Here is a 22,696-nt window from a genome sequence, read left to right as displayed (position 1 = left end):
TCAGAGAGGAGCTCAGCCTGAAAACTCCAGAGAAATTCACAATTGTATGTAAAATGTATTCTACAAAACCAAAGTCGGAAGTGAGGATGGACGAGTTTGCTTAAGAATCTCATTTTATTTTTTTTTTTTTCCCCCTGCTTGCATTCAAGTTAGTGTCTTCATGAAAGTGTTTTATTTTCTTAAAGGTGAAGATGCTTCCTTATTTGACACAGAAAACCCAGATTGATTTCAAACAGCTTGGGCATAAAAAAAAAAACCTCAAAGGAGCGACATGCGCGATAAATCCTGAAAGAACAGAACCGATTAAGAGCAGAGAGCTGGAGCTTTGTTTGTTATTCAAGGAATGCAGTCCTGTGCAAAATATTTATATATGGCGGGGTTTAAAGTCATCCACCTCTAGGTTTATTTAAAAAAAAAAAGCTGCACTGATTCAGGCGCCGTTTACACATACCCGGGTATTTTTAAAAACGCAGACCTTTGCCTTCGTTTGTGCCTTTCGTTTATACACAAACTGAGTTTTTTCCTCTGAAAAGGATTCTTTCTAAAAACCCCGGCAAAAGTGGAGATTTTTTGAAAACTCTGTTTTGCGTTTGTGTGTAAAGAGACCAAAACGGAGTTTTAGGCAATCTTTGCGCCACAAAAGAGCGACCATTGTACATATGACAAGCATGGAAACACTCACAGTAGCAGCATTTCTGTTAAGAGCTATATTCGCCTGTTTGCTTTTGAGAATAAAGCTCATAAAGCTCATTGACCAGCAGAGACGCATTAGGGAATTCAGCAATTGCGGAGCTTCTGGTGACCAAAAGAGCCCGACCGTACCACCGCCAGCGTCGGCGATTTTGAGTTCGACCTGGACGGACTGCTATCTGGTGGGAGAATATCGAGAATGACGTTGTCGTCCTGGAGGAATGGGAGGAAAATTTCAGAATGTCGCGATCCTCACTCCTGTCACTCGCAGAGTTGGTACGTCCGTACATACAGGGTGAGTGTACTCACATGCACGCTTCTGTCAGTGTCGTCAAAAAAAGTTGCCTGCACACTCTGGCGTAGTTTAACAGCTCTTGACAGCGTATTTATGCGGATCAATATAAACGTAATTTAAAAAAAAAAACGCAGCTGTGTGCACGAAGTTATTTTGGAAAACGGAGTTTAGAAAATACGTGTTTTTAAAAATACCCGAGTATGTGTAAACAGCGCCTCAGTTGCAGGTTGCCAGGTCTGTATAAAAACACCCACAACCTACACATTAAACAATTTTAAACTCCAACATTATCCTGTCTGTCATGACGCAGTGCTGGGGTGGGTGGGTGGGTTTGTTTGTTTTTGTTTAAATAAACCTAGAGGTGGATGGTAAAAAAGAGATATATTCAGTCTGTTCAAAAGTCTTGGCACCCTATTTTCTTCATACAAACTTTGCTATAGATTTCTATTTTATGATTTCTACATCAAGTAACGAACCTACAGTCAGAGTTCTACACACACACTGAACTTTACAACAGCTGCACGCATGTGAAATGGAAATAAATGACTAAGGCAGGAAAAACTATTTTGGATAAAATTTGTCTGTTACAAGTAAAAAGTAACCAATAACCAAACTTCAACTCAATGTGTGATCATTTTGTGTTGCAATTCACAACTATTCTATGGTTTTCCAAAAAAAAAGTACTCGCAAAATAGAGGGCAAGTGATGATATGGGGGGGGGGGCAAGTGGAAATTAACCCTCACTTGCCCCCTGGGGCAAGTGGGTTTAAAAGTTAATGTCGAGCCCTGTGCTTGTCCAATGAAGCTGGTGGACTTGGAACTAACTAGTATAACTTTCTGTTTTTAGATGTCCAGGTGTCTGATTTACATACCTGAGCCACAGGCTCTTGAGTTTGAGAGCCTTCAAGGGTTTAAAAAAAAAAAAACCCAAACACTCCCTCTTATTAGATGATGGCGATGGTCCCTCATCAGGTTCCAGTAGCTATATTGTGATCAATTTTGAACACATCCTCATCTTTTTCACTGATGTAAAGGTCTATTTACAGAGCCTCATCAGCAGAAAGTCTTTCTGCTTGTCATTTTCCAACACAATGTACAAGAGAGGGAGTACAATCCTTACAAGAGAGAGTGGGGTTCTGTCTTTTTGTAACTTGGAGCTCCACCACCCAGCAGTACAAGTTGTGGGACCCCACACAAAATTAGTCATGAGGCATCATGCTCACTTGATGTTAACAGCTCAAATCGCACAAGGCTGTAGGTTAAAAAGTTATTATACCTAGCAGTTGCGATTGTATTATACAGTGTGGGGAAATGAGACCAGACCGGCGAACGTTGACTGGTAATTTTCGCATTTGTCTGTCTGTATTTCAAAAGTATCAGCCCAGATGGCCCATGAAAAATCGTAAAGATATGGGTCTAATCTACTACTGATTTTTCTTCCAAATGCTACACTGAGTGATTACTGTGTCACAGGCCATGTTGCAGCAGAGGGCCCCCGCGGGCCCGAGTTAAAAAAAAATTTGCAACTTGGACACTGATGGTCCTAGCCCCGTCATACTTTACAGGCGTGTTCCTCTCCACAGGCCCAGGTGCGGCCTGGTATGACCCGGCCTTGGCCCGCTATTCACTCCGGTGTGCCCAAAAAACTTTAACATGAGCCCTGGCTCGAGCCAGCCTCTAAAAATTCATAACTTGGCCACCAATGGTCCTAGCTCCAGCAAACTTTCCAGGCACATCCTTCTCCCTGAGACCTTTTGAACAAGCCCAGACACGGCCTGATCCAACATCAGGAGCGAGCATGGATCACGGAAAGCTTTAGCACAAGCCCTTGCTCCGGCCGCTTACGCGGGGATTTAAAAATTCATAACTCGGCCACCAAAGTTCTTAGCTCCACCGAAACTTACAGGCACCTCCCATTCCCTGAGTGGCATACTAAATATTATGATACTCAGTATTCACTGTTTATTGCACAATGCAGCTGAATTAGTGTTTTAGGGTTGACTGTATCTGATTGATCCAGTCAGTTAGGAGTTCAGTTTACATGAAACTTTGCAGTACAGTATTGTTAAATGTCAGACTGCCAATCAATGGTTATATAATCAAATTCATAACAAGAATGGTCATGTGCTTTGGAAGATGTAGATTTATATTTTAAGAGTTCTTATTTTCTAAGTTCTAGTCCAGCAGGTTTTGGTCTGAATGCCAAATATTACCATGTCCTAGTTTTAAGTCATTTTGTTACAAAGTTACTTGGAATCTCAGACTCAAAATTTAAACTCCTATAAGAATAGTTGTTGTTCAGGGGCTTTTCTAGAAAAATTTAGTATGAGGGTGCTCACCATGGCGAGGGAGCGGGGGGAGTATGGTGCCGGTTGTCCAACACCCCCCCCCCCCCCCCCCCCCCCCGGACGTGCGAAGCCTTTGAAAAATTGAGGCTACAATGGGACATTCTGAGGCTATCTGACAGGGAAATTGTAACAAACTGTCAACATTGAAAAAGAAAAGTCATCTTCTGCCCCGGACAGTCTTTGGCTTTCTTCCGTTTCGTGCCGCGGGATGACCTCTCTAAATGCCCGAGTGTCAACAAAAATAACTCGTGAACTACTTCTGTCAAAAGCTCCCGCGCCGGTGGGTGAAAGGTCATTCAGTCTCGAGAAATCTTGCTCTACAAGTCAGCTGACCTTTGTATGTAACCCATGTCAAATCTTGCGAGAACAGCCGTGACAAGTAAACAACATGGCGCCTCAGTCTGGAAAACGCCAATTCGGATTGTTTTTGCACCGTCTGGCGGTGTATCTACTATGATTGGAATATTTTTGGAGTAATTATAACATATTTGATGATCAGACAAATTGTCACGTGGTGTTGCTGGGATGTTTTCACGGAGAAAAGATCGTTTTGAGAAAGATTGCATGTTGTGCAGTAGCATATAAGTGCATGGCCTAAGTGTGACTTGGGGTTCAATTGGCATTTCAGTAAGGGGGCGCAGCGCCCCTGTTCCCCGGTTTAGACGAAAGCCTGTTGATTACTAAATTTCTTAGACTTGTTATAAACATTCTCAACAATGATTGTTTTTTTTTTTTTAAATACTATGTTTCGAGTGTTATAGTACCTATATATAGGAGTACCAGTGAATTGTATCCAACTCTCCCAGACATGGAACTGAACTGTGCTACTGTTTTCTTGGGTATAACTTTTAAGCATGTTGTTTTTCTTGAATCTTCTCACCTTTTCTTGTAAATTAGATTCAATTTGTAGTGTAATTGGCAACTAATGTCTGGCCTTTTGAAGATCACAAAAACGTGCCTGGAAATAGCTGAGAAGCCATCTCCAGGAATCTAAAGCCCTTCAGCTGCTGGGGCCCGAAGGCAGGCCCTGGACCCCTGGCAGCGTTGTTCTGAACCTTTGGCCCATCATTCCAACAGGCTGAAATTTGGATGGATGGGCAACATTTCAGACTTGTCTGTCCTGTGACAGTCTGCTTAAAGTTCCTTAAGTGGTGTTTACATGCAAGAATGCAGACAATAGAATTTTTTTTTTGTTTGTTTGTGCACCAACCTATAGTTCCGAAATGATCTGTAATTTGCCAGAGGTTTTTGTCCAAGTCTAATGCAAGGTTTTGTCAGAGTGAGCAGCATGTTTAAACAGCAAGCATACACATGCAAACTTGCAACAATAATCAAATCAAATCAAGTTTATTTGTACAGCGCTTTTAACAGTAAACATTGTCGCAAAGCAGCTTTACAGAATTTGAACGACTTAAAACATGAGCTAATTTTATCCCTAATCTATCCCCAATGAGCAAGCCTGTGGCGACGGTGGCAAGGAAAAACTCCCCCAGACGACATGAGGAAGAAACCTCGAGAGGAACCAGACTCAAAAGGGAACCCATCCTCATTTGGGCAACAACAGACAGCCTGACTATAATATTAACAGTTTTAACAGGTATAACCCTCAACTGTCCTCATGGGGCCGTCCTTCACAGGAGTGGGGCGATAAAACTCCGACCAGACACAGGGCACCAGGATAAGCAGGATTAGTTGTCCAATGCATACTTCCATACAAAAAAAACCCTTGTTTGTCGATTTCATTTGTTCGTCCAAAAACATGTAGTGTTGGTCTGTGCCATATAGCACATGTCAAAAGATGTACTGAATGAAATCAGGAGACACAACATTGATGCAAGTTGCCGGTGTAAGACTTTCAATGTTGGTGTGTGTGTTGTAGGTGGTGGACGTGAACAAGCAAGCCTGCAAGCTCTTGGAGTACACGCGCAGTGAGCTGATTGGGCAAGCACTGACCTTCCTCCTGAAGACCAGTCAGATGACTGAGGATGTCTTGGGAGAGGAAAGCCTAGATTCTGCAGGCAACGTAATCACCATATCAGGAAAAGTGGTAGGAACACTTGGGAGTGTGGGTTTGGGTGCCCCCCCCCCCCCCCCCAAATATTTCTTGGGGGAAGGGAGAATCATTTCTGAATAATAATAGCAAATGACATGCATCATATGGATTATAAAAATAAAAAAAAACCTTGGTGCAATACACATGTTGAAGATTGCAATGATGAAATTGTGAACATGAGGCAGGAATACACTCTGAATGGGATACCAGTCTATTTCAGACACATTGTAGACTCCTTCACACCTGGGGTAATTTCACATAGCTAGTTCATCTACACAGTGGCAGTGGCCCCCCCAAAATTGTGTAATGGGGGGCTTCTCTCTTCCCCAATTACGATGGGAGTCCTTTTACTTTTTACAACTTGGAGAGTAGTGTGAATAAACAGCCCGCTGCACGCCTTTTGTTTTTCCCTTATTAAATCCTGCTGCATCCCGGCACCCCAGTGGCATCCTTTTCTACCGTACACTGTGAAAAAAAAAAAATCCGTTGTTTTTGCGGAAAAACACTGGCAGCTGTGGTTGCCAGAATAATCCTGTTAAAAATACAGTGAAATGTAAACATTACAGAATAACTTGTACATTTCACTGGGATTCCATGTACAATTAATGATAACTAAATGTAAATTTTACAGGTATTCAATGTCAATACATAACTTAATTTTATGGATATTCATTGTACAATAAACAATGATTCAAAATGGTTACAAGCAATGATCTACTAGACAGATATTTTTTGGGGGGCTTTTTTCACCTTTATTGGATAGGACAGTGTAGAGACAGGAAATGAGCTGGAGAGAGAGAGACAGGGAGGGATCGGGAAATGACCTCGGGTTGGAATCGAACCCGGGTCCCCGGATTCATGGTATGGCGCCTGAGCCACGACGGTGGCCATTTTTTAAATTTTTTTTAACAGGGCAATGATGTAGGTGTGAATGTGAGTGTGAATGGTTGTCTGTGTCTATGTGTCAGCCTTGTGATGACCTGGCGACTTGTCCAGGGTGTACCCCGCCTTTCGCCCGTAGTCAGCTGGGATAGGCTCCAGCTTGCCTGCGACCCTGTAGAACAGGATAAAGCGGCTTGAGATAATGAGATGAGATGAGGGCAATGATGTAATTTTAACTATCACATTCTGTTTTAGTATTACAGTTTGTGTTTAAACTACAACAATTTGTAAATTCTACAAAAAAATATGATCAATTCAACATGTTCTTACTGTTAAATTAACAGTGGTATTTGGTTAGGAGTTTTACAGTATATTGATGTAAATTACACACTGCTTCATTGTTTTTGTATTTACAGTTTGTCATGATTTTACATAAATTCACTGTTAATTCTACGGACATTTTTTTTTACAGTGTAGGTTGGTAAAACCATTGCAAATTAGCCTGCCCCTGACACCAACTGCCTCCGCTTTCCAGGATTTTTCCTTATTTGGCTTACGCAGAACTGCAGAACCCATCACTTTTAGGAGACAAGCTGGTTTATGAATGTTCTGTGGACTAATTAACCCGTTGCTGTGGCAACTGTATAGACATGTCTGGTCTCCTTGGGTACTCGCGCCAAAGTGGGGACCCTATGACAGCAAGGCTATGACCGTATCGCTACCTTTGTATTTGACTAACTCGTGTCCTGTTCGGATGGCTAGATAGCGTTCACGAGGCGTACAAGCAGTTTTGGGTGCCCAAAAACTTGATGCTGCTCTCGATCTACATGAATTTGCTTGCTACCCTGACCACTCACTGAATCGGTATGAAGAGGAGGTTCAGACTAATATCCATTGCAAACTTTTTGGGCTTGACAAAGGCACCCAAGTTGCTTGATGACAAGGTAAGTTTTCAGTATAAAGGGTTTATTTTTTTTATTTTTTTTTTTATAAAAACATCCCAAGTCAAATTTTGTAAGCCAGGAAATGAACTGTTTACTCGTGCTGAAGACTAAAGGAAAGAGTTATTCGTGCTCTTGCTTTATACCACGTAGCTGAGCAGGTATCTAAATCCTCTTAGCTCTTTAATTCAACAAGGACAAATTTTCTCGTGTTTTGTGTGTGGGGAGGCGGATCCCTGAGAAAACTAAGGGGAACTGTACACTGCTACATGTACAAAGATATCGTGGACACCATGGACCTGACCCCTATTGCTGCTGCCTTCTTGTCTTTCAATGACGAGAGAATGCGCTACTTTGGTTCCTTCAGTTAAGCAAGGTACATTTGAATGTTGTATGTGTATTTGCTCGCATGTAAGCACAAAGTACCAAACCCATGGTAAAAGGGTGTTATTCTCTCAGCGATACTAAGTAGACGTAATTGCGTTATAGTATCATATAGAAAAAATACATGGACGATATGTACTCTAATAAACATTAAATTTGGCTTTACTCCGCCACCAAAATTTGCCTGTCGAAATGCAGGAAATGGTGTTTTAGAGGGTTAAAAATTCCAAAATTTCCTGGGGATACATATTCCCAGACCCACCTAGATTTGGTGCACCTTTGGCGTATGACATGCCGCTGCCGCTTCTGCTACAGTCACACTTGTGTTAGGTGGGGGGGGCAGACTGGGAACCCATGTGACCATGAGAATGCAGAAAATCCACACACGGTAACAGGATCAAACCGAGTACCCTGGAGCTGTGAGGTGGCAGTGCTAACCATTGTGTGAGATTAAGGCAAGGCAGATGCAGCCCATGACAGCAGACCTCGGAGACTCCTAAATCAAACTCCAAAGGGTGGGTGTGTGGGATTCTTCTGCCCCGCCCCTCTCTGCCAAGTTTGTTTGTATTGCTTGTTTATATATGGATGTGTATGTATTTGTCATCATTTAACTCAAGTGCAGTTTTCCCTCAACATTGGTGGTGGTGGGGGTCCTTTTCTTTTTTTGCCTCCTTTCCAACTTGGAAACATGCTCCATTCTTCCTTGCAGGTAAATGCAGTGAGTAAACCAGGCTTGGAGTTCCCGGTGTCTGTGTGGACACGCTCCCATAATCACAGAACCTGCGTACTGCTTTTGGAGAGAGTGGAAAGGATATCGGCCCACTTCTCCTTTTCTGAAGAGGTTGGATTTTACTTGTGTTTACTGTCTGGAACGATTTGATCACACATCAAATTATTGGGTCCACGCTGCCACCTGCTTTAGCATGCACACTTAATTTCAACCGCGTGAAGGTTTCGTCTTTTGTTACAAATGTGCTTTGGCTCGTTAGGATTAAGCTACTAAATTAGGGTTTTTAACTGCCTTTGTATTAACTACCTTGTATAATAAAATGAATAGTAGGGATTGGCAGTAAGAAAAATGGTGTCTCATGTAAAAGTTTGAGTGCTTGTATTAATAGACACTAGTTATCCCCCGCTGGCTGAAAGGCCCGAAGTGGGATTATGTCGTGGCGATTTCCATAAATCCGTCCCAGGAAGGGTGCTCCCCTTCTGAAATCAACTCCTCTCACAAGTTTAGGAGGAATTTCACAAAACTCTGCAGGATTCTTTGTTTTATGTCGGAAGTACGCATGTTATTTCGTTAAATTCGGTCACGTTTTACCAGAGTTATAGCCCTTGATTAACAAAACTATAATTTAACAATTTCATGAGTGTTCTCCTTTTGAAATCAACTCTCAATTTGTGGAGGAATTTTCACAAAACCTGACGAGGCATTATGACGCTAATATGCATGTTTCGATTTTAATTTCATTTGTGAAAACTGGTCAATTTTGACCCTTGATCCCTTTTGAGTCTGGTTCCTCTCGAGGTTTCTTCCTCATGTTGTCTGAGGGAGTTTTTCCTTGCCACCGTCGCCACAGGCGCGCTCATTAGGGATAGATTAGGGATAAAATTAGCTCATGTTTTAAGTCGTTCAAATTCTGTAAAGCTGCTTTTTAACAATAAACATTGTCGCAAGCGCTATACAAATAAACTTGATTAAATAACTTTGACAATTTCATGAGGGTGTACGTTCTTCTGAAATCAACTCCTCTCTCAATTTGTGGAGGAATTTCACCAAACTTGGCAAAAGGCTTTGTTTTATGACCGTTATATTGATACTGAAATTTTCATTTAATTTGGGCAGATTTTACCAGTTATGCCGTTGATTATTAACAAACCTGTACTTTGGCAATTTCATGAAGGTGTGCTTGCTTTCTGAAATCAACTCCCCTCACTTTTTTTTTTTAAATCCCCTGGCCGAAAGGCTCGAACGGGGATTATGTCATGGTGATGTCTGTCTCAGGAAGGGTGCTCACCTTCTGGAATCAACTTCTCTCTCAATTTTTGGAAGAATTTCATGAAACTTGACCAGATTCTTTGTGTCGGTTATACACATTACAATTTCATTCAATTCAGTTGCATTTTACCAGAGTTATGGCAGAGATGCCAGCGAGGAATATCATGCTCTCGGAGCACTCGTTTAAGTTTGCTAGCAAAACGCTGTAGTAGTGCCACATTGAAACCTACAAAAAAACTGTTTCTATAGGGTGGGATTCTCAGCTGTGACTCCACCTTTGCTCATCTCTGTGGTTACTGTGATGCTGTGGAGCTGATGGGGACTTCGGTCACATCTCTGATGCCAACACTTCATGTTCCGCTGCAGTGTCGGGCCATACCAAAGGTCTGGCACACTCTGATTTTACAGCTTCTTAACCAAAAGCATGTGTTTCCAATGTGTGTGCACTAGGGCTGTAATGATACACCCAACTCAAGATTCGATTCGTATCGCGATTTTTGACCCACGATTCGATACGCCCACGATTTTTTTTAAAAAAATGTTTTTTTCAAGTAGTAAATTTGACTTATTAACATTTACTTACTTACATTAACTATTTAATAACAAATAATTCAGACCACTGCAGAGAATGAGTATGTATGCAAAAATGAACAAATGTATATCCAAAGATTGTTTTATTTCTCAAAATAATACTGTTGAGCTGGAAGCTCTGTTTCTTTCGGTTCTGAAAGTCATTTTTCCAAATTGTGTAAATCCGTTAAGATTTTTTTTTGGGGGGGGGGGTGGCTGTCTCACTGTCTCACTCTCATAGGGCCAATGATTTTCTGTGATCGCGGAAAACAGATGGAAATTACGGAATTTTTATGGTGAAACATTGCTCGCGTGTCAAAATGTAACTGCCGCAGAAGGCTTCTGCCCAAGCAGACATGCCTTCAGTGTTGCCAGATATTGCTAACGTTTTCCACCCCAAAATATGTTCAAAACCAGCCAAAAAGCACCTAAACCTGCCCAATCTGGCAACACTGCATGCCTTTCCGGTCAAGTGATTGTGATTGGCTTGTGGCACACCTAGCCAGCCAATGAGCTGCTTGTTTACAGATTCGCTCCCCGCGTCGCAACCAGAATGGCGACCGCTTAAAAGAAATGAATGCTCTGCCAGTGGCGAGTGTGGACGTTGCGTGACTCGCAGAAGATTGTCGCAGGTTGGCGAAAAAACGACTTACTAATAGATATTAAAAAAAAAGTAATTTAAGTAAGTTTAAAATGTAATTTAAATAAAAAGTAAAGTATTCATAAATTGAAGTTTGGAAGCGCCTCTGTTTTTGGGCTGAAGAGAAGTTTGAAAGGGTGTACCGCGATTCTGCTGCCTTGTATCGCGATACGGATCGTGTATCGCAATTTCGATACGCATATTGTTACAGCCCTAGTGTGCACAGCGTGTGTTCTCCTTTGTAGTACTTCATTGCAAACTAATGCGTAGTGATAATTTGATGCTGTCATTAGAATGGCCTAAATGAGGAACAGTCATTATAAATAACTTGGCAGTAAATGAACCCTACGCTCTTAGACTGTAATTATTCAGGGTGTTCAAATTTCCATATTTCACAATAATTTTAACAATGGAGCAGGTATGTTAATGTTCTAGCACTTGTTTTTGTGGATGACATGACTGTCTTCTCTTATAGATGATGCGTGTGCAGAGGGTACGTATACAGGGCAGGAGTAATGCAGAGCTGCGTGTATGTGTGCGACTGTGCACTGCTGTATCCTGTGGGAGGCCTTCGAGCAAGATGGGCAAAATCCTACATACTGAACCCAGTGAAAATTCACGTGCAGTACTTGATGCAGGAGCAGGTCAGCATTTATGGTTTGATTCATCATGTCCATAGGTGCAGCCTAATGGTTGGCTAAATTTCATGGTACACTTTTTGGATGCATAAATGCTAGTCACTGCATTTGTCTTCCTCTCATTAAAGCACCATAGTATAAACATCAAATAACATTAAACCATATCATGGTGCAAACCATCAAGCCCTTAATGAGCAGTGACCAGACCTCATTTGAGAAACCCTGCTATGGTAAATGGCTGCTTTGAGTAAACCCTTCACCTAAAACACCATATTTTAGTAAAATGAAGGGTTCTGCATGGTCTATGTTCCAACCTTCTGTTCTGTTTCTCTCCAGTTGTGAAAGATGGTGCTTGTGAACGCATGTGCTTACCCCTCCCAGATGTGGTTTATTCTGGGTCACTATGGACTTTTGTTCCCTCCAGCAGCCTTCTGACACTCCACCCCAATGGCACCATTAACAGTATCAACAGCGTTTACTGTCCCTTGTTGACAGGATATCGCATGACTGAGCTTCTTGGCAAGGTACTGCTCTAATATCAGGGCTCGAAATTCGCGGTGGTCCGGTCACCCGAAGCGACTTAATTTGTCATTTCATGGATGCAAACAGTGCGCCTTTTGGCAGATGCCGCCTTTTTCACGGCTGTCTGGGGGACTTGTGTGAATCGTGCAGATCCGATGAGTGGTGCTTTTTTTTTGGGGGGGGGGGGGGTGTTGGAGTGTCTGATTATAAGTTCATCAAAGTAAATTCTGTATTAAAATTACTAAATAAGCAAATGCCGTTAGTCCATGAAACACAGGAAGTATGAGAAGAAAACAGTAAATCAGAAAGCTGTGCACGTAAAGCCAATTGCGTAACTTGCGTAACTTACGTTGGACTGATGGAAATCCTTGCGCGTGCAGTGAAGTGCAGCCAGCAGCAGATAATGGCACGCAGCCAATTGGCTTTACGTGCGCAACTTTCTGATTTACTGTTTTCTTCATACTTCTTATGTTTCATGGACTGTAATGGCATTTGCTTATTTAGTAATTTTAATACATAATTTTACTTTGAAGTTATAATCAGACACTCCAACGCCGCCCCCCCCCCCTAAAAAAAAAACCTCATCGGATCTGCATGATTCACACAAGTCTCCCCCAGACAGCCGTGAAAAAGGCGGCATCCGCCAAAAGGCGTGCCGTTTTGCATCCATGGTCATTTGGCAGGTAATTCCTGTCACTGGGCAGCCCGGCTGGCTAGTTGAAAATAAAAATTATATATGAAGCGAAGATTCAGACTAGGACTGTGCGATATATCGAATATACTCGATATATCTCCGAAAATTCTGTGAGATACATAAAATTATTATATCGTAACTATCGAGTATTTTATGGTCATCTGCCGACTTGCGTTTGTTTCGTGTTTGTTTAAAACCTTTTTCTGGTGGTTTTCTCCCTGTCCCTCAGGCAGTAACGTGAGAGGCTGCCTAAGGGTAAAAAAAAAAGCAATAACGTCATGCACTTGCCAACCAATCCCAGGCGACATCTTCGTGCTGAAAGGAACTTGCGGGAAGATTTCCTAGTTTTGGTTTACAGTGCTGACTCCGTTCGTGCAATCGCTGGTGTTGCATAGGCTACCGTGTAAGTTCTGTCAATTTCAGCGACAAGTTAAAAATGGAAGCGGACGAATTGGTTCCTAAAAGAACTAGTCAGGGGTCAGTCATCTGGCATTTTTTGGATATCGCGAGGAGGACGTGGAACAGCAAATGCCAACTTGTAAAGTGTGTGGGGGGGAGTATCAAAATACTCGGGTCTTGAAATAAATGCACATTAGTCATGAACAACGGTAACTACTCTCTTTTGCGTTATTTTTGACAGAAGTAAAATTAATACATGAACAAATTTTGGCGAGTTGATTTTATGTTTGGCGAGTTACTTTGGAAGGTAACTAGTCCGGCTGGCTGGCTGGTGGGGGGATGAATTTCGAGCCCTGAATATGCTCACTGCCCCCCCAAAATTGTTACTACCTGGTTTATAAAACTGTTAAAATAAATGAATTGTGCACATCTTGGAATATCTGTGACTGGATGGGTCATCTGTAATGTGCATTTGTATCTCTGTGCATGTGTGTAGAAGATCACCTTCATGATTCCAGCCTTTTACGAGATGGGTGCGTTTGATAGAAGCCCCAGTCCTTTATCTTTTCAAGGAGTTGGCTCAGCATCTAGTTCTTCCAGTAGCAACACAGGTATATGCACGTCCTCTGAGAAATCTGGTGTGACCCAGTAGCTCTCACTGGGTTTATCACAGATATTGGTAGAGCTTTCACTTTCTTTGGTTAAATCAGTTACTGTTTGAACGTGCCCTGTGATTGATTGTGGTCCAGCTTAATGCCAAGTGTTCCTGCAATACACTCCAGAACCACTGTGACCCTGACTAGGATAAAATGGTTCCTGAATATGAATGAATAATTGAATACCTAAACCAGATTTAACATGCCAAAGTTTATTCATTATTTAAATCGAAGAAGGTCTTAAGCCCATTTTGTAGCCTTCAAGTAAGGCTTGCACAAGTAGCCCATATTACACTAGTGCATGTGCACAAAACGGGTTTGCTTGGGTGGATTTTTTTTTTTTTTTCCCCTTCTCCCACTTCCCCCTCTCTCAAGTTCTGTTTTTATGGTTTGTCAGGCCGTGAATATACTGGTCAGAGTTCTTATACAAAGCAATTCATAAGCATTTTGTTAAATGTGTACGTGTGCCGTTCCCTGGCCCGCGGTCTGGAAGAATATCCTGTAGTGTGGTTGAGTCTACACAATTTTTTTTTTGTATTAAAGAATGAAACACTCCCCCACAATCTTTTTTTAAAAGTGCTATTTGAGCAATTCCAGCGTTATGGACGTGACACTTGAACTCAAAATGGCAACAAATGACCCAGTGCATGTTTTATTGTCTCCCAGTATTTAAACAGGTGTTGCATATTTTAAGGCTGTACCATACTGGAGAAGTGATAGAACAAGAACAGTTCCCATAGTACATCTAGGGCATGCCAGAAAACGCCAATAAAAGATGCGTTATGGATGTGACAGAAAAAGTATCACTTTTCTTGGGTTATTGTACATTTTTATCAAACTCTGAAATTGTAAACCTAATGTCGAAATGGAGATATCCATTTGATAGAGGGGTCCAAGGTGAATATTAAAAAATCTTTGTTTAAAATATTTTGTATTTCATGCAGAGTTTCGGAAGGAAAAGTCAGCATTATGGATGTGACGCGTCTGAAATAGACATGGCATATGTTTAGAAAATCAGCAATTTAACCACCATAACCCTTTGAAAAGCTCTAAATATCAGCTAAAACTATCAAAGTTCTTAAATGATATTTAGAATGGCTATTGTTTTGCTGTTTTGTGGATTTTAGCATACATTTCTGTGGCTTGTGGCAATAATATAGAATTGTACATGATCAAAGTTGGTTTTAGCTTGGGTTTTACATTATAAGAAAGAGAGACTGACAGTGACATATTAGGTTGGTTACAAATTGGTTCAACTTATTCACATCTGTAAAATACAGGCCTAGGTGAGATCTCTGGGAGTGGTTTTGATGTATTACATGCTGCTTTATTTTTGCATGGTGAGGTTGACATTTACATGGAATTGCCCTTATGTAAGAATTGGCCACCTATCAAAATCATACTCCATATTCCAAACAAATAAGAGCCTTTCACTGACATCCCAGACCTTTTGTTTTTCATGCAGCGTCCACCATATTGCCAGGCAAACAATGAAACATGGCTGTGACAGTTAATAATGAAAATCAAGACGACCGCGGTATGTACAATCTCTCGGAAACTATTAAAAATTAGGTTATACCAGTGGATCAGGTTGCGGTCAAAAGCTGAAACATGCAGGCATCACCGATCCACATAATTTACCCACAAATGTGTTTATTCTTCCCACTGCTCTGTGTGCACTCATTGCTCATTTGTGTACACATGATAAAAATAAAGGCTTCTTAATTTCCCCATAAATGTATTTATTCCACTTGAAAAGTGTACAGCAGACTGCCTACTAGATTTGGGACACAACGCCCTCCTGAGTTATTTGGGACTTCTAAATACACTGGAGATACTAAAGGCATACAAAAGTACAGATACCTATCTATATTTCAAGAATGTTATGGGAAATTCCTGATAAAGAAAAATGCCTTATTATGGCAAAGATATAAACATGAACAACTTTTTAATAGTAATAAACAAGCCAGAGCGGGGATCTAGTATATTTTGTGGTGTTTAGCAGAGTCTACATTATCAGTATATGCTGTTCGTCGAGCTAAGCATTAAGTCAATAAAAATATTGCATCCAAAACCCACATCCAGCTATACATTTTAATGTTCCTACATATTTGCCATTGAGAAGGGGTTTTCTTTTTTGGTAGTGCAGTAGAGCTACTAAGTTTGACACACTTGTGTATGTACCAGTAGACTATACAGAATAGTGCCAGACCATGCAAACTGTTGAAAGCTTTACTATCTAGACCAAGGGTTCTCAAACATCTGTGATCTGCCCCCTGCTACTGTAGCAAGTGTACTTTGAGCCCCCCATGGAAAAAGTTATTATTGGGCTGTGTATTATTACAGTGTTGGACAACAGTCAGAGACTGAGTGTTCAATTTTGCCGTATATCCTTTTTAAAATTTTCTGGATCCAGATGCAGTTCCAGATCACCTCCACAATGTAAAGTGCATATTCTGGACCAGTTTATGTGTATGTCCCTTTACACACTCATCCAGAAGGGTAATTTTGCACAAGGCCATCGATCTACAGCAGAAAAAAATAAAATGACACATTCTGGAAAAATCCCAAGGGAGTCTGGAGCGAGATTTGTGACGTTACCTGCGGAAGCGCCAGCAGGCTGCGCGAGCTTGCACGGTTTCAGTTCACAGCCTGTGTAGACCAAGCGCTCCCATTTCTCTCTCTCTCTCTCTCTCTCTCTCTCTCATTGTCCGGTCTTTTGGGAAGCGATGAGTACTAATCCCATCAAGATTGGTGTTGCTACACCCTCCTACGCTACATCTGTTAACCATTTTAATAATTACGTGATAACGTTGAAGAAATTTGCAAAAAACCACCAGGTCATTTTCTCATAAACAAACCAGCGCTGATGTAGGATTCAGAGGGAGGCGTCCCGCATGCGACGTCACGAAAATCAGTGTTTCCTGGGAAATCCAACTGCCCAGTTTTTTCAGAGGCGGACCAATTTGCCTCAAATGGCTTGATTTTCAATTGAATTTTTCTGGTATTGCGCAAGGTAAAAAAAATAATAATAATTGCGCAAAATGTGACAGATATTTGACCAAAGTTTTATATAAAATGGGAGAATTACATTGATCTTGCTCCTGAATTTACCCGTGATATGCAGTTTAAGTTCTTCATTGGGCCAAGACACGTATCTCGTAAAATTCTCATGAAAATCTGTCTGTACTGCAAAGTTGCTAACAAGCAAACTGTACTGGAGGTAGTGTGAACGAATGTCTGTGTGACACATGAGCCTGCTTTGTTTGGCAGAGTTCTCAAATTCTCTGCTCAATTTTAGTTAAGCACAGCCTCTGGTCATCCTCAATCTGTGTGCGATTGCGGTACTTGGTTTTGAGCGTGGTCAGTTTTGAAAAGCCTGCCTCACACAAGTATGTTGACATGAAGGGTAGGAGAATTTTTAGGCAGCGTCACAGAGTGGGGGGGGGTACTCCTGCATCAGTGTTACCCAGAAGGATGTAAGAGAACAGGTGCTAAAAAGGTGCTTCAGCCTGCTGTCACTCTTCAGCTCAGTCAGCTGCTCTTGCATTTGCAGTGACAAATCGTTTGCGGTGCAAACAAATGGGTCCCGAACCCATGAAAATGACCAGTAGTCCTCCCTGAAATAAGAAACTAGCTGCTGCTTAATCCCAGACAGGTGTTTCATGCGGTCATTGGCAAGCACCTCTGCACAAACGACACGTTGCCGATGTGGTTCCACTGTGCCAGTAACAGAAAAACCGTATTGTAAGTAACTTTTCGTCATGTTTGCGGAGTTTTTTTTTTTTTTTTGGGAGCTGGTGCATCAGTGGAACAAGCCCCCCCCCCCCCCCCCCCCAACGAATTTGAAATTTGTCCATATTGTTTAACTCCAATAAAAGATCGTTATGCTGTGTGAACATAGCAAAGGGACTTGCTCAGCTAAGAATGCTAGCACCTTACCACCATGCATCAGACTTGGCTCTGCTAAAATGAGCAATCTACAAACTGTGCTTAATGTAATTAAGTTAAAATGTATGGTGTTGGACCATACAATTTTTAATTGAAGAAAAAAGGTGGAGGAAAAGGAGAAAAAAGTAGGAGAAAGATTAAAGAAAGGAGAAAGAGTAGGTTAACAAGTAGGGAAGAGGGATGACGATCGGTTTTAAAGCGAGAAAAGAGGGCTGAAATGGTCTTTAGAGAGACTTGGTGCTGGAACGCTAGCTATATACACAAGGATATAGCCTTTAAAAAGGCTGTTGGTAATTGAAAAAGCTAATAGTAGGCTATATGAAAGCTGCAATGGTACGAGCTCGACTCGATTGCACAGTGGTGTTTCTCCGATGTCTGTGATCTCTTGTGTACTTGAGGTGCGTCCTATAAAAGTTCCTTTCTGAGAGTTCAAATAACTGTGTTCATTGGCTGGACTGAAGACGAAGACATTCATTGTTTGTTGGTGCAACTGTAAACCAGCCCCTTGCGTTTGCCACGGAGCGGTCTGTGACCCCACACCCCGCTTGCTGAATGGCTGCGCCCCCCCCCCCCCCCCAGTTTAAAGGACATGGGACATGGATTTTTTTCTGGGTATAATTATGTATAAAGGACATAAGAAATGCCATCTAAATCACTGCAGGGTGTCAAAAATGTGAAAATCATCACATTCAACTTTTTTTATACATCAGCGTAAAACGATTCGTTAAGGAGCTAGGTGGTCATGTGACATCACAAAAACTTTTCAAGGAGCCAGCATTTGGGAATCTAATGTAAACAGGTTACCGAAATGGGCACCATCGACAGTGATATTCCCGATGTATCACAGAGATGTGAAGTTAGACCCCATCAATTCGAACCGATAGCTGGAAATTCACATGAACATGGATCTTGTCTTTACTCTGACGGGTCAGATGATTCTGAGAGTGAGAGTTCATTCAATCCCCATGAAACTGAAAGCGGTCGGCTCGATAACACTTCCTGGTAAGTTAAAAACAATTCTGCTCAAAGGCTAATGATCTGTTGAAAGAAGTATTATTTTTGTATCATACATTGAAAGTTCATCATAGATCTAGCTAAAGTCCGTTGCAAGCTAGGTTTTTTTTTTTTTTGCTGATATTTTTCGAGATTGATTGAGATACAATGCTTCCAGAGTCCGAGATGAAAACACTCAAAATGGCGAAACGAGTCAGAATTATGATAATCAATAACTGATACACCCAAAATTATAATACTAATCCTTACCTCGGCTTTCAGTCGCTTAGCGAATGCACCTCGGCATTTTTCCGCATGAGGCCCATGGTAAAACCACACTTCCAGGAGGGGCTGCCGTCTGCCTCCCAAGCCGGCCGAGAGCGCTCCTCGTCAGGCACGGCCAGGCGGGCGAATGCCCTGGTCCGTCCGCCCTGTCTAAAAAAAAAAAAAAAAAAAAATAATGGTACAACTCCGAGTGAAGGTATCAATGCGCTGCCGACGCGCGCAGAAGGTGTTAGTACGCCTGTCATTATAGTGCGGACTTTCCATAGCATAGAAAATCGCCGCGTTTCAATTTGTGTAACTGAACTTTGTTTCATGTCACTGGTCATATAAACCTATGTAAACAGGAAAAACACGGAAGAGTTTGGTCGCATCTAACTGCAGCCCCAAAAAATACCATTGGCCATACTGAGCCTAGCTACATTGCTAACAGGAGTAACAGCGCGTCTGACTGACTGGGAGGTCGCAATACACCATGATGTTCAATGTACGTTAAACACTCTAAAAACGAAACAATTTTCTTGTCATCCAAGACAAAAACTATTTTGTCGCATTCGTCATCACGATTCACACTTCTCCATATTCACCTACCCGCTTGTGCTGTACCCGAAAGTTTTTGTGACGTATGATCACGTGACGGCGGCTCTTCCGGCTGTAAAATATGCATATCGGAGCTCGAGCAGAAATGCCATATAATCATCACGAATATAACGATTTTGCTGAATTTAATAGATAATTTTGTATTTGTTGATGCAATTATTTCATATTTTTAATGGAAAGAAACTGATATAGCGTGCATTTGTTTCATGTCCCATGTCCTTTAACAGAGATGAGAATTTTCCGCGGATCTGCGGAATTCCGAGTTTTTCCTGCTGAAAATGTCATTTTTGTGAAACGTGTAAATCCATTGAGAATTTCGGGGGGTTGGCGCGAGGCGAGGCTTGTGGTGGCACAAGCAGGCAGGACCGCCCGCCCGCCAGTATCTTTCGCAGGGATGAGAATTTTCCACCAATTGGCGGATTTCTGACTTTTTCAGACCAAAATGATCGTTTTTGAGATCGATGTAAATCCGTTGAGAAATCTTTTGGGGGGGTGTATGGTTAACGATCTGTGGTCACCTTATAACGCAGACATCCCGAGTCTCCCGGAAGTTCCGGGAGTCTCCCGCATATTGATGATGGCTCCCTGATGCCAGCAAATTGGAGAATATCTCCCGGAATCTGGAGCAAGCGAGCAAGAGCGTGCACGTGAAACATTGTCTACCTCGCGCATCTTAGAATGTGCGCATATGACGGCGCGTGAGAGAGAGACTGCATGTGTGCCTGTTCATGTAGCGCATGCTAGACAAAGAGCATCCTGATTGGGTTACTCAGCAAAATAAGCCAATCAGCTTTCAGTATGGGCGGGCTTTTATCCCTTTTCTTGAGGACCAAAGTTTTCAGTTGAGTCAGTGCAGCCTACAGGATCGGCATGGCAGAGAGAGCGCACCCCAAAAATCCAAAATACAAAACTCACTTCAGCTCAGATTACACAAAAGAATCTCCGTCTAATAAGGGTCAACAATAATGATAGCTTCGCGCGATGTACTGTTTGTAACAGTGATTTCAGCATTGCCCATGGTGGCTTAAATGATTGTAAAGGACATATCTGTGAAGAAACTCAGTCGTCCAGGTACATAGTAATCTGTGGTTGGTTGAAGAGAGCAACTGGACTTGCTTGACGATTCTTGAAAACGTTTCGCCTCTCCTCCGAAAGGCATCCTCAGTTCTGTCTGACTAATAGGGAGTATCCAGTATTTATTCTCTCATGGATCATCAGAGAATCAGAATGCTGATGGCTGCATTGTGGGCGGCTGATAAGAATCGTCAAGCAAGTCCAGTTGCTCTCTTCAGCCAACCACAGATTACTATGTACCTGGACGACTGAGTCTACTTGAGATTTACTGCCATTTTACTTTGTATTTGAGTAAAGTGAGTAAATAAATGGTCTGTGGAAAATGCATTTAATCCTGGGAACTGCGTGCACAGGAGTTTGTGTTTACCCCCACCCCCCCACCCCGGTTGGCTACTTATTTGTCATGGCTGGCTAGTATGAGCCTTAGTGGAAAGCTCTGGGAATCGATTTTAGATTTACGGACCTGAAAAAAAAATGTCGAAAAACCGGCGTTTAAAAAAAAAAAATTTCACCCGCACAAACAGCACTCACCTGGCCGGTGGACCGGAAACAGAACATTTTTTAATAATGGCCTAATGTTGGTAAAAAATTTAACCCCAAAAGTTTGAGTGCTACAATGTGTACAAGCAAAGGGTACTTTAACAAAGTATGAGTTTAGGGGTGTGCATGCTTGTGCAACCAGGTTATTGTAAGTTGTTTTGTGTGTTGTGGGGTTTTTTTTTTCCTCTCTTTTCATCTTTTGGTTTGTCACATTTTAAAGGTAGGGAGCGTTTATCTAATTTGTTTGCATGGGTAAAAGGTATTGAATTGTTAAAGATCTGTTTAACATTTGTATGGGTCTTAAACCATTTTACATTAATGCCTTGCAAATTAGCAGGTAGGTCCTGTACGTATAATTCTAAGCCTACTAAAAAAAATAAAATGAGGAGTCATAAGATACTGAGGTCAGGAGGCAAAAAAGTTTGAGAAGCTAAGCTTAGTAATTATGTAAAGACAATTTCTCTTTCTGGAAATCAGGCAACTTTGGGAGGTTTTTTTTTGGGGGGGGGTGGAGTGGGAAGACTTATTTATCTCGGTTGCAAGCAACAGAAGTGCTTCCTTGAGTTTGAATTAAAAAAAAAAAAGTTGCATAATGGAAGTTGTGAGCATGGAGAAATGGGGATGCTGGACATCACCCCAAGTCCATCAGGCAGTCATTTGTATTCCGCTTCCTTTTGTGCATCATAACTTGCAATAAAATTAAAGTCAAACATGAGACAGAAATGAAAGGCCATCTGTTACTTATTAATTTCAAGGGCTGATGACACGAACATGACTCTATGCAATTTCTTAAATAAACTATACAACATGGCAAACATGTTAGATTTCTGTTATAATAACGTGAAAAGAAGCTGTTGTTACGCGAATATCCAACTTTTAATTGCACAGCACAAGAAAACTGGGTCCGTGGCTCGCGGCCATGTGACGTCAGTGGAAGAACACGCTGCGGTTCACTGGCTGTTCTACTCAATGGAAACGGCGCATGAAAACGCCGGTGAACTCTCTCGTGCTAGCTCTTCAACAACCAAATACTGGTACTTTAAGCAGTGATCATGATGGCATGATTTTATCTGATTTTAAATAAATGAGTGATGATAATGTGAATGTTCACAACTAGTACATACAAACTCTGCAGCTTCTGTTTCAGCAGCTGCGTCATACTCCGCAAAAACATCAGCAAGAACCTACAATATAAATGGAAATGCAATACACCTAAGCTCAAATGACTTTTGGAAAGTATAATTTCTAAATTTTTTCTACATATTCTTGAAGTCGGTCATCGGGGTACTTGCTACCGTTCCCTAACAAAGCATGGCAAAGGGTAAAGTGTAGTGTTGCTACGAGTACTTGCTAAAGCCTCCGGTGGAAGATCCTCGATGTGCTGATAAGACATACAGTTCTATATAACACACAAGTGTCACGATAATCACAAAACAGATGCAAATTGTTAAAATACCTAATTTTTAAGCAATCATGTGTTGATCTCTTCCGAATAGAATCTATGATAGCATACCCTCTTTACCCTTTGCCTCTCGTTGCCAGGCG

General features: G+C 41.7%; 1 protein-coding gene across 5 annotated transcripts in view; it reads left to right on the top strand.

Moving 5' to 3' along the window:
• The window catches only part of pask (PAS domain containing serine/threonine kinase), a 74,697-nt gene that overhangs the window by 17,411 nt on the left and 34,590 nt on the right, over positions 1-22,696 (top strand). For all 5 annotated transcript variants that reach the window (XM_060906062.1, XM_060906061.1, XM_060906059.1 and 2 more), the window contains 6 exons: positions 5,213-5,380; positions 8,303-8,434; positions 9,842-9,976; positions 11,278-11,446; positions 11,777-11,964; positions 13,552-13,666. In XM_060906062.1, coding sequence (XP_060762045.1) covers positions 5,309-5,380; positions 8,303-8,434; positions 9,842-9,976; positions 11,278-11,446; positions 11,777-11,964; positions 13,552-13,666 — 811 coding nt within the window. In that variant the 5' untranslated portion in view covers positions 5,213-5,308. The remainder of the gene's footprint in view (positions 1-5,212; positions 5,381-8,302; positions 8,435-9,841; positions 9,977-11,277; positions 11,447-11,776; positions 11,965-13,551; positions 13,667-22,696) is intronic.

This window comes from Neoarius graeffei, chromosome 23 (genome assembly GCF_027579695.1).
Source record: "Neoarius graeffei isolate fNeoGra1 chromosome 23, fNeoGra1.pri, whole genome shotgun sequence".
In the NCBI taxonomy this organism is placed as follows: Eukaryota; Metazoa; Chordata; class Actinopteri; order Siluriformes; family Ariidae; genus Neoarius; species Neoarius graeffei.
The sequence above is the reverse complement of the archived record's forward strand: the minus strand, read 5'-3'. Positions and strand labels throughout refer to the sequence as shown.